Source organism: Aulonocara stuartgranti, assembly GCF_965226115.1.
Source record: "Aulonocara stuartgranti genome assembly, chromosome: 16".
In the NCBI taxonomy this organism is placed as follows: domain Eukaryota; kingdom Metazoa; phylum Chordata; class Actinopteri; order Cichliformes; family Cichlidae; genus Aulonocara; species Aulonocara stuartgranti.
The window spans coordinates 25,413,872-25,426,076 of record NC_138952.1 but is presented as its reverse complement, the minus strand read 5'-3'; the positions used below and the strand labels follow the sequence as shown (position 1 = coordinate 25,426,076).

At 42.6% G+C, this 12,205-nt stretch overlaps 1 protein-coding gene across 1 annotated transcript in view; it reads right to left on the bottom strand.

Annotated features, from left to right (window-relative positions):
• Positions 1 to 12,205, bottom strand: part of kcnh3 (potassium voltage-gated channel, subfamily H (eag-related), member 3) — a 179,397-nt gene that overhangs the window by 15,487 nt on the left and 151,705 nt on the right. The window contains exons 9-11 of the mRNA XM_082507612.1: positions 11,290 to 11,489; positions 10,131 to 10,380; positions 906 to 1,120 (exon numbers count right to left, since the gene is read on the bottom strand). Coding sequence (XP_082363738.1) covers positions 906 to 1,120; positions 10,131 to 10,380; positions 11,290 to 11,489 — 665 coding nt within the window. The remainder of the gene's footprint in view (positions 1 to 905; positions 1,121 to 10,130; positions 10,381 to 11,289; positions 11,490 to 12,205) is intronic.

Genomic DNA, 12,205 nt, shown 5'->3' with positions numbered 1-12,205 from the left:
ATACTCTGATTAATTCAAATTTAATTTAATTTTTTTATACAGCACCAAGTCACAACAACAGTCACCTCAAGATGGGTTATGTTGTAAAGTAGAGACCCCACGATAATACAGAGACATCTTTTGAGCAAGCACTTGGTGATAACGGGAAGGAAAAACTCCCTTTTAACAGGAAGCCATCGAGCAGAACCAAGCCAAGGATGAGGCAGCCATCTGCCATGACCAGTTGGGGGTGAAGGGAAGGGGGATGGAACAAAAGGCACACTCTGGAAGAAGTTGGTTATGATGCGATAAACACGTCAGTATCTTGGCCTACTATGGCATGCAGACTAGAGGAGCCACGGATCAAACTACCAACCTTCCGATTAGTAGATGACCGGCTTGACCTCCTGAGCTACAGCCACCACTGATGGATGTAAACATTTATCTTATATACAGTCCATAATAAATCGGACTGAGAATGACTTGTAACAGCTTGTAGATTGAAAGGTCATAAGGTGTAAAGAATATCCTGTTTCATAATTTACTAAATGAACTATATGATGTATTGAACAAGACTTAAAACTAGTAAGTTACTAGTAAAACTATCAGTGAAGGTGTTACAAGGTCATAAATTAGGTCAAAAGTATAATTATTTTAATTTTCATAGATATCCATATATAATCTTAGATCTTTACACAAATAAAGAAGTATGTGCTTTTAGATTGTGGGTCTTTTATAGATCATTTCTGGTCAGTATTTGCAGCTGTTTAATGACCACAGAGGTGAACTCTACTCCATTTGAAATTCAAATTCAGCTCAAGTGTACTTATTTTTAAATGTGCAGTAGACTAACAAAAACATTCACAAGTTCACTGACAAACGCGCATAAACAGTAAGTCCATCATGAATCTACTACAGGTACTCACATCAGCCCCGTGGCCCTCTCGTAGATTGTAAGTCAGGTCATGTTGTATCTCGCTGATGAACTTCTGGGCATACTCAGGGTAAAGTCGGAGAACCTCTCGGAGACCCTTGAGGCTGATATACTGCAGGTCACAGTAAGTAAGGGCCTTGACATTAGCGTTGGTTTTGATCACTTGTTCCTTCGTCAGGGAGTCTGAGCCAATTAGATCTCCTTTACCTGGGGAGGGGGATGACAAAGTGAGTGATGCACAGATACCTGTCTTTGAAGCAGCTGTTTAGAGGCAGCCTATTCTCACTAGCTGTCAACACCTGAGAGAACATCATGAGCCATTAAGCTTCACACACTGACGTTCTGAGCAGCACATCATCAAAGACAGAAGATTAAAGATTTGGACCTGTCATCTCAGCAGCAGCGTGGGAACATGTGTTTGCATATGTCTAATGTACCTGCAAACCCTGGTCCCTTCAATTTATATAAACCAACACCACCTGCATAAAGCAGCACAGTGTAACTTACTTTGGTAAGCTTTACCATATATTAGCACACTAGTAGCCTGTGCTGCCTTGACACAATTGGTTTCTTATGAAACATACTGTACAGCCTTAGCGGAGAAGAGCAGCCAAGGACCGAATTAGTAGATTCAAGCAATCTACTAATTGGAAGGTCTAGGCCTAGTCCAGGTTTGGCAGTTGCCAGGAGAACGGTACTTGTCTGACTGCATTGTGCCAAGTGTACAGTTTGATGGAGGGGGATTATATGGTGTGCTTGTTTTTCGATCCCCGGGCTCTCTGTCCTGGTCGTTGTGTCCTTGGGCAAGACACTTTACCCTACCGCCTACCAGTGTTGGTCAAGTTACTTGAAAAAAGTAATCAGTAACTAATTACTGATTACTCCCCCCAAAAAGTAATCCCGTTACTTTACTGATTACTTATTTTCAAAAGTAATTAATTACTTAGTTACTTAGTTACTGTTTAAAAACACGATTTACAACCTGAAGAGGTGATAAAGCGATAGATCTTTCAGCCCAATTCTATTTTTTCTGCATAATCCATCATACAAAATGTAATCAAATGGAAAAGTCTCTTTTTTTTAACTTGTTTTATCAGTTTTAATCTTTTAACTTTATGCATCAAGCAAAAATGTAATTATATGCAACATTCTCTGACTTGAATAAATTAGTTTAACATTTAACCCTATTTTCTACACATTCCAGCACATAAAATAAAATATTTTTTGTGTTTACACTCACTCTTTCAAATAGATGCAAGTAAAACACAGCAGAAAATAAATAAAGTCAAAGACTCAGCGGTCCTGTTGCTCTATTTTCACCTGTAAAGCAGGACTGCGGTAGGCGGAGGTTTACCCTGGTGCAGGTGTGCCGCGGTCAGTTGAAGAATCCGCGAGTTTCTCTGTGAATTTCCGATTACGTCGTAGCGCACTCGGTGCTTGCTTGGAAGTTTAGGGGTTTTTTTCGCTAATGGACGCTAATGTTTTTGTCACTTTTTATGGAATCAAACTCAAAGTAAGGTCAGTACTTCCACGCTTTAAACGCTGCACGCTCATACTCTCTCCCACAATCGATATGTGATCCATTGTTGATCTGCACACAGCTGTTGTCACCAACAGCGCACTCGCTTACGTCACTGTCGTGAGACATTCTCGCAAAAAATCACAGTTTTAGTAACGCAGTAACGCAGCGTTCCTACGGGAAAGTAACGGTAATCTAATTACCGATTTTGCAATAGTAATCCCTTACTTTACTCGTTACTTGAAAAAGTAATCAGATTACAGTAACGCGTTACTTGTAACGCGTTACTGCCCATCTCTGCCGCCTACTGGTGTTGGCCAGAGGGGCCGATGGCGCGATATGGCAGCCTCGCTTCTGTCAGTCTGCCCCAGGGCAGCTGTGGCTACAACCGTAGCTGCCTCCAGCAGTGTGTGAATGTGAGAGTGAATGAATAGTGGCATTGTAAACCGCTTTGGGTGCCTTGAAAAGCGCTATATAAATCCAATCCATTATTATTATTATTATTAGGAGCTGGGCTCAGAGTTTCAGTGAAAAGAAGCATACCAAGACATTTTGAATAACTTTATTCTCTCAACTTTGTGGGAACAGTTTGGGGATGGCCTCTTCCTGTTCCAACATGATTGTACACCAGTGCACAAAGCAAGGTCCGTAAAGACATGGATGAGTGACTTACACCTTTGGGATCATTTAGAGGGGAGACTGAGAGCGAGGCTTTCTCATCCAATACCAGTGTCTGACCTCACGCATGTGATTCTGGGAGAATGGTCAAAAATCCCCATGAACGCATTCCTTAACCTTGTGAGAGCCTTCCCCGAGGAGCTACAGCTGTTATAGCTGCAGCTATGGCAGTTATGGCAGTACAGTGTAACAAGAAGAACAAACTCATTGGCTGAGGTTGGCTTACTGACTTTCACTATGCTGCCTACAAACACTTGGCTTTGTGCTGTGCTGTGCTTAAGAACCATAATCATATATATCCAGTGTGCATATGTGTGTGAAAGCAGACTAGTGAACACGTGTGTATGACCACCTAAATTAAGCAAACATCCTCTAATTTATAAAAATATGCTTTTTAGCATGTGGCTAATTGGGACAGAATTTATTTGAGACCCTAGTGAGGAGGAGAGTTTTGACTTTAGACACAATGCAAAGATGTCACCTTTTTCTAAGCTGCTCTGTAAATAAATCACTAGAAGAAATTGTCAGAAATAACAATGCTGGTCACATTACCATGTCCTGTGTATAACTACACAATATACAGTTAGCATACAACCATACAATGTATATGAGCAGCATAGATTGCATCGATTACTAAGTGAAGGCATGGATTGGATGGTTGGATGTTAGAAAGAAAATGGAAATGTGTTTGTGAGGCATCAGACAGACAAAGACCCCCCACAGTATATGGGGAGGGGGGGGGAAGGGAAAAAGTCAAACAAAGAAGGAACGAGGCTGCACAGCCACAACGCAAAGAAAAGAAAGAGGGGGCTGAAGAGAAAAACAAGCAGAGAGAGAACAGAGGCAAAATAGAGGGAGGCGGGGCGGAGAAGGGCAGAGGCGAGCAGGGACCTAAAAAGGGTGATGGAGTGCGGAGGTGGACTAAGAAGAGGGAGGGTGGAAGACGAAAGAATCAAGAGAGCTGTGAGAGGAAGTGGAGAGGGACACAATGTGGGGGTGGCTGCAGACTGGCATGAGACGAAATGGAGGGGCAGGGTGAGAAAGAGTGAGGGAAGGGGGAGAGGTAGGGCGAGCAAGAGCTCGACGCACGCCACGTGAGCGACAGCAGTTACTGGACTCGGCCTTCCAGCCCTCCTTTGAACCTTGAACCACCTCGGTGTCCTGCTGCCTCTGCACTCGGCACCATCCAACTGTCATCTGCAGCCCCCACCCTGAAATCTGTGCTGCTTCTTAATTTGGCACGATGGGCCCTTCTTATGCTCCGGCTGTCTTTTTTACGTCACTCACATCCCCCCTGCAGTTCAGCACAAATGCGCTGTCACAAAGATGACGGGTGGCCAAGAGTGACAGCAGCGACAAGGAGCGCTTTGGCTCATAATCGCAGCAAAATGTTAAACTGAGCAGGAGACAAACACTTGCAAGTGACATTTAAGTGCATGTATCTGTCTCGTCATAAAAGTGTAGGTGAAAGTGATGAGGGCAGGGAACAAAGGCTTATCGACGGAGCTCAATTTATCAACGTCGTTGATTTGATGCCTTGAGTAGGATTTTTCTTTTGCTCTTGATCTTTTTAAAGACTAACTAACTAACTCAAAATACTGGGTCAAAATGACCCAGAACTGTTATTCGTCTGCCCTGGTTATAGAATACATTCAGAAAACTGTGCAAAAAATTGTACCTATTGTACCCTCCTGTTTTCAAAACGTTAACTCGATGATTGCATGCATGCAATGCTTTTAGAGGACACCTATGAATTATATACAGACACTGTGCTAGTCTAGAACAGTGCAGTGACCCACTTACTTCATCTGAAGTCTTGGTGTCATCGTAGTGGGTCATTTTGGTCTGTTGGTCATCACCGAGGCTAATGTTCTTCATCTCGTACTGCTTACGTTAGCCTGAAAATTTGGTCTTCAGTTGACCTTTACTTTGACCATCACACAGAATCACAGCGACTATGGAGCGATGTATTACTTAAAACTGAATTAACAGTATGTGACACCAGTAAAAACATTGACCTTTTATTTCATCACACCCCCATGCTAGACCAAGATGCCTAATTTATTAGATGGCTAGATGGGAGCGAGGGGTAAAATAAGAAGAGGGAAGTATGAGATGTTGATTGAAAACTTGCCTTTAAGTCATGTTATTTCCCGGCAGCTTCCTGTTTAGGGATAAAATGTTCTTGCTCTGATAAAGTTGTATGGCACTGTCTTGAAACACTATTGTTGCTAATTGGTGTGTGGGTTTATGATTCAGGATTTTCAGCCTCATACTGCAGAACAAAATAAGACTGATAATTGTCTGTGGCTGTGACTCTAATTTATCGTGTGCAGTTGCACTTTCACACGTGATGATGTGAGACCGGCCATGGGTTTGAGATTAATCTGTTTTATTGTCCATCAGGGTCCAGAACAGTTCCTGGAAGAACACTGTACCACGATGGGCTCCACCAGTGCAAAGAGTTCTGTGAACTTTGCAGGAATCTGCTCTTTCCACACTTCAAAAGAGCAAATAAATGGATGAATGGCTGTCACTGCAAATGGCATTAAAGAAACTCATGCCCATACCTATCAGTCTGATCTTCCATCCTCACTGCACGTGTGCAAGCTGCTAAACTGACATGAACTAACAGTCCACCAGTGCAGCTTTCACGTCACACAGACCAGAAAAAATAAAAGATTAAAGTAAAAAAGAAAGAAAAAAGCAGTCTCAGTGCTTTCCTAATGAAGGAATATGAAAGAATAAATGAAGTGTGAATTGTATTAAGCTGGAAACATAGGATGTAATGGTACACTGGTGGTTGTGATATTCATGTCTGTGGTAAAGGTGCAGAGCATGACTATTTGGGTTTCCACCCACACTGTGTCTGCAAATTCAGCCCTGTCTAATATTAGGCTTCTGCCTTCACATCCCCAGAGACTAACATGCACTCACACTGCATGTGCGCACACACACTGGTGCACAAACACAAACAGTATTAGAAAGGTTACATCTTTGTGTTTTCTTATGTGTGACTTTGTTTCTCAGCTCTTTTGTTTGCAGTTACATCCTTTACAATTACTTCGGGTGCTGGGCGCTACATTTAGACATGTGGAGAGTGAACTGAGGTGAGGACCAAACCGCTCTGTGGGCTGACTAGTCACAATCTGAAATTCAACTGGAAAAATCATGGACGCTGGACTCTCCAACCTAAATCGTTTTTAGCATAAAAAGCCAGCACCTGTTATGGCTTCACTCTAACAGCATGCACATCTAGAGGCACCATTAATGTTAAAACTTATTATGATACTTACAGAATACCACAGTTTTTGTCTCGGCCGTATCATTTTATTTTGCTGTATTTATCTGCGACACCTCAAAGGCCGGTCCGTGAAAATATTGTCGGACATTAAACCGGTCCGTTCCGCAAAAAAGGTTGGGGACCGCTGCTGTACATCATTTCATAGAAACGGTACTCCCTGATGGCTGTGGCCACTTTCAGCAGGATAATGCACCCTGCCACAAAGTAGCAGACTGGTTCAGAAATGAGGAGGAGCATAACTATGAGTTTGAGGTGCTGACATGGCCTCCAAATTCCTTAGATCTCACTCCAATCAAGCATCTGTGGGATGTGTTGGACGAACAATCCATGAGGGCCCTCACAGCTTACAGGACTTACAGGACCTGTCGCTACCATCAGTCAGATAAAACAGCACACGTTCTGGTGGAGTCCATGTCTCAATAGGTCAGGACTGTTTTGGCAGCAAAAAAACATTTGTTGTGTTTTCTCTGCACTCTCTCAGTTACAAATAGGGTTTAAAACATTTGCCAATTGCTGCATTCTGTTTCACAATTTCCACAGAGTCACAACTTTGTTGGCAAAGAGTTTGTGCCTTCCTACACAGCACACCCAGAACCGGCCGCAACAGCAAGGACTGAAGAACATTTCCGAACCACATTTCTCATTTGGAAGAGTCTGAGGTAATACTGTATACCAAGCTCATACTTATGTTTTCTTACTGGCATGTGGCTAGTAAGAAAAAATTCGCTCCAAGACACCCACAGTATTCACCCTGCACCACGCTCTAATTACAGCTTTTGGCTGTCAGTGAAGACATCTGACAAAAAATATTTTGAAAGCTACTAACACCCATGACAGCTCATACAGCAACATTAATCAACTTTGATGCACCTTCATACCTATTTCAAGATAGCCTATTACTTGCCATGCTTCTTCAAATCATTTTTTTAAATCTTTCAAATGTTTATAAGATTTCTGTGATGTGTGGGAACCTTGATAGTTGCACTCTCGAACAGAAATCGTGGAACCATAAACGAATCACGGTGAGATTCTGAAGGGTTTTTGCTTTTCAGGTGCCTGTGAGAAGTTAAACTCTGAGGTGGAGGTGTTACTGGCTTGCAAGGAAAATGTCACTGCTCCCCTGTTGTGGGAGGTTAATAACTCAAGTGTGTGAGTAGAAGCTCCAGTCACTCTCCTGAACACGCCAGCAGAGCTGAGCTACTGTCAGGATGTGTAATAGTTTCAAATTAAAAGGGACCTACTAATCGCTAATTCAATTTCTGAGCAGCTCCTCAGTTCATCCTCTCGTTCAAACAAGCTGTTTAAAGTTCAAGCTCTGCCAACGATTTAATCACCACTAAACATTTTGGAGTCTCATAAGTACTTATGTTGATCATGTAAACTGGCTGAAAGAAACATGTTTTCCAAAAGAGCTGTGTGTCTTGTGAAAACCCGCTTCTCTCAGACACCAACCTCCATGGCTAAAAAAAAATTGCGACAAAAACTGCAATCCCCACTCGCTCAAGTAACACATTACTGTACTGAATTCAGTAACCAAAAGAGATTAAATCAGACACTTGTGTTCAAGTCATGTGCAGGTCTGCAAGTTCAGAAGAGGGTCGACACGATCATTCATTTTATTTTTATTGCACAAAAAGACACGGATGTGAAGCGGAAATCGGCACCTATCCACTGCTGACATCAGCAGTATGTGTAAGTATGTGCAAAGACAGATGCCAACTCAAGTCTAGTAGTGAGAAACCCTAGATCCATAGTGCATGCTGCCCATGGCCAAGGAGCCAAAAGCTTGATTTTCTGCAGGTAACCAAAGCATCTGATGAGCCGTGAGGCTTGTAGAACTGCAGTGTGCATTTGAGCCTGTGCTCTTTGGGCTGGTTTGCACCTTTGCTATTCATAGTAAACACTAAAACTGTCCCCAGTGATTTGTGTCAGCGTGTGGGATTCTAGCCAGAAAATTCATCTTACGCTCTGTTACCCAGTAACTGAACTATTTTCTTTTTGAGTAATGACCCCAACAATGTTCACTATCATAGGCCACAGACTATACCTGTTATAGACATCAGCCAACATTATTATGCATACCGTATGTGTGCCTCTCTGTTTATGCCTCACCGCCGCTTTGTGGTCGCCGCTCTCACCTGTGTGAAGAGTGAAACACAGCTGCTGGCGTGTGCTTTGGTGTTGTCATGCACCTCTGGATTTAACATGACCAGGTAGGAGACACACGTGTGTGAGCGGGTCTGTGTTTCAGTGACATATCAGTGATGCAGCACAGAGATTCTGTGATGGCAGAGCAACAGTGAGAAAAGATGAGGAAGTGGAGGAAGCAAGAAGAATGAGTTGAGTAAAGTTTGACTTATCTGACTGTTTTGTTTAATGTGCCTTATAATCTGGTGCGCCTTATGGTCCGAAAAATATGGTACATTAAACCCTATGGAACAAAAATAGGATGCCATTAAAGTTCATATGTGTGTGAAGGTAGAAAAGCGAATACTTTTGGCAGTGCAGTGTAACAAACAGAACAAACTCGTTGGCCGAGGTAGGCCTCACTGAGTTTCACTATGCTGCCTACAAACACTGGCTTGGTGTCGTTGTTCAGAACCATAATCATATATGTTGTGTGCATATGTGTGCTGCATAGAAAAGGGATTTATAAATGTGTGTAACAGTTGGACCAACTATTGAAAACTGTAGCTTCTCTTCCTTGCCAGCAAAATTCCCTCCGTTGCATTACAGAGCCTCAAGATTCCTTCACTGCAGAGGTTTTTCCTACATTTTGCCATGTAAGGAATAAAGTTCTCCAGCCTCATCTGATTCTTAGATTCATTACATTAACTGACAGCACAAAGATTAAAACAGAAGTGCCAAACTGCCAACAAAAACCCTCATTCATCCATCCATCCATCCATCCATCCATCCATCCATTCATTCATTAGTTTGGTTATAGGTGCATACAGTGTAAGACCTGTTTCATCTCTGCTCACAGTAAATAGAAGATTATTCTGTCGAGCTCACAGGATCAACACTGTGGGAAATCATTACTCTCTCGGCTTGTATCAAGCTTGGAAACGTCTCTTTAAAGCAGCAGAGCATAAACAGCTGCTCTTTATCAGCTCGCCTTCAGCCTCGTCTTCCCCTTTGTTTGAATATTACACACACACGCACACACAAACACACACCCGTTTTATGTCCTGCCTTCCTTCTCCTTTTTCACCATCATCAATTTTAATTTCCATTAGACACTCCAGACCAGGTTGCTCTGCAGGTCTGAGCCAGCACTGTGAAATTATTTTAACTGTAATCACTGAACTGAGAGATGATCTCTCTTTCCCCCTCTGAAGTCCATACTTCGTTAGCAGCACTTAATATTAACACAGGCACACATTCAGCCGGCACATTCTCAAATGAACCATTCTCCCCCTTCGTTTAATATTCAGCACGATGTCCCGCAGATCATCTCACATCCTCCAAATCTCAGTTTCAAAGATAATTGTCTGTCAGAGCCGAGGGTGTCCAGTGTAGTTCTCACTCAGATCTGTGTCCTTCCTTCAAACAACAAAGATCCTAATTACGTTTTAGTTTAATTAAGTAACCGTGTGATCTTTTTTTTTTTTTTGCAGTTTGGCAACTTGACTGAGAAATGTTGTTATCCTGGAACACACTGACAGGACATCGTGTTCTCTGCTTAAGAGAACTTTACTGTTTCTCTGACTTACCTAGGATAGCCAGCACAGTGTTGTCTTTCAGGACCTCCATGGAACCTGAGCAGACGAAATAGATAGCCTGCAAGGCGTCTCCCTGCCGGATGAGGAACTCCCCTGGAGCGCAGAAGGAGGTCTTGATGATGAGGGAGAGGGAACGCAGGCAGCCCCTGCTGGCTGACTCAAACAGAGGCAGCTGGAGCAGCTCCTTGTTCAGGTGCATGGCGATATCAGCCCTCAGCTCATCTGGGAAGTCTTTCAGAAGCTGTGAAGTGAAAGTTCACACTGAACAGCTGGTCTTTACTTCCATATAGTTTTACACAAAAAATAACCCTTTGCCGCAGGCTTGAAGAGCCTCTCCAAATGTAAAAATGTGATAACCTCACAGAGAGTTTAAAGTACTCAGTGGGCATTTCAAACCACATGCAAGATCAGAGAAGCTTGTAAGACATGATGAAATAATCTAGGACTACTCTTTTTTTTTTTTTACATTACTCAGGGTTGCTCGTGGTATATCAGGCACTTAATTTTAGCATATTTACTTGCCTTGGGCAAATCTTTTCAAGCTGCAACATATAAATAGATCCTTCCAATAATCCTGATTTATTTATGATTGAGAAAATCTTAAAATTAAAGTCAGAGAAAAGTTCCAGATTTGACACCTAAAAGCACTGGTGACCTCTATGCTATTCTGTTTCTGTAGCTCACAGCTTTACCACCGACGTGTTAAAGTGTCGCTTAGGTGTAAGAACTGGGAGCTTAGCTGGCAAACTTCTCAGTGACAATGCGTAAAAATGGTTGTAATTCTTAAACAATTCTCACTAAAGTTTATGTAAAACGTGTTGTGTTCATTTCAAGCTGAAAGTCTGCACCTCAGTCAGTTTGATTTAAAATCCACTCTTGTGGAGTATAAGAGGCTAAACCACAAAGAAATGTTTTTGTGCAAGAAATGATTCGACCTAATTGTATTCTCAGAGCAGGCTTTCATCTCAAGCTGTACACTGGACCCTGTTCTCAACTCAAGGTGTAGATAAAACTTCCAGCAGACAACAAGACGTCCAGTGCTGAACTCTGGTTCCTCTGAACAGTGAAGCTGTTTAGTGGAGAGCATCTTTGAGCTTTCACTCTGGAGAACAGGCTATAAAGCAGTGCAACATAAACAGCAGCTTCTCACCTCACTAACGTCGATCCCGTTGTTGACCGACCACATAGTTTGGAAACACTCCAGCATGCGCTGCTCCAAAGCTTTGGGCAACCGATGGACTCTGATGAAGTCCTTCAGGTCCTTGGTGCGGGTGTGGTAAAGCGAGCGGCGCGAGTACATTCTCTGGATGATGGCTGTCACGTTGCCAAACACAACTGCATGCATCAGTGCTGGACACAGAGGAAAGGTTTCTTTATTGTTCTCGGTGCGCTTCTAGTTTGATACAGAATTAATTACTGCGGCTCGATTGGCTTCTTTCTAGAAAAGACCTCATTAAAGTCCCATAATACTTCTGCGCAGCAGGAAGCTTCATGGGATGTCTTTATAAGCCCTGAGAAGTTAAAAAGCACAGGGCTTAGAAGGACTTAGCTGCTCTAAGACCACTGTGAAGCACTGCCGAGAGTAGATTACGGTGTTCACAGAATGTCAGTAACACACTGCTGAAAAATAATCCCACTGTTCAGAAAACCTTTTATTTCTAATCAATGACAACTAAATTATTATTCCAAACAAACCCCAAAACAGCTCCAACCCCAGTGTGAGCATATTTGTTCAACAGTGCCACACACACAGGTTTGGTCTTAATGTGAGCACAGCTAACCAGCAGCTATCTCCAAAGACTGGAATCGTTTCATAATGCACTTTTCCTGAGGGAGCCACACAGCAGTTTCTCTTCCTAAAAGCAGTTTGAAAAGCTGCTGAAACAGCAGTCAGACCACGGGGACACTTACACGGTCCACTGACAGCCAGACTAATGGCTTCATTTTATAAAGAAACTGGGTTTTTAAAAGGCTGAATTATCTCTAAGTTATAGCTCATAGTATCTGTGTGCAGGAGCTTACCACGAGAGAACATTAAACTATGTTTAAGGAAAACATTATAGAGA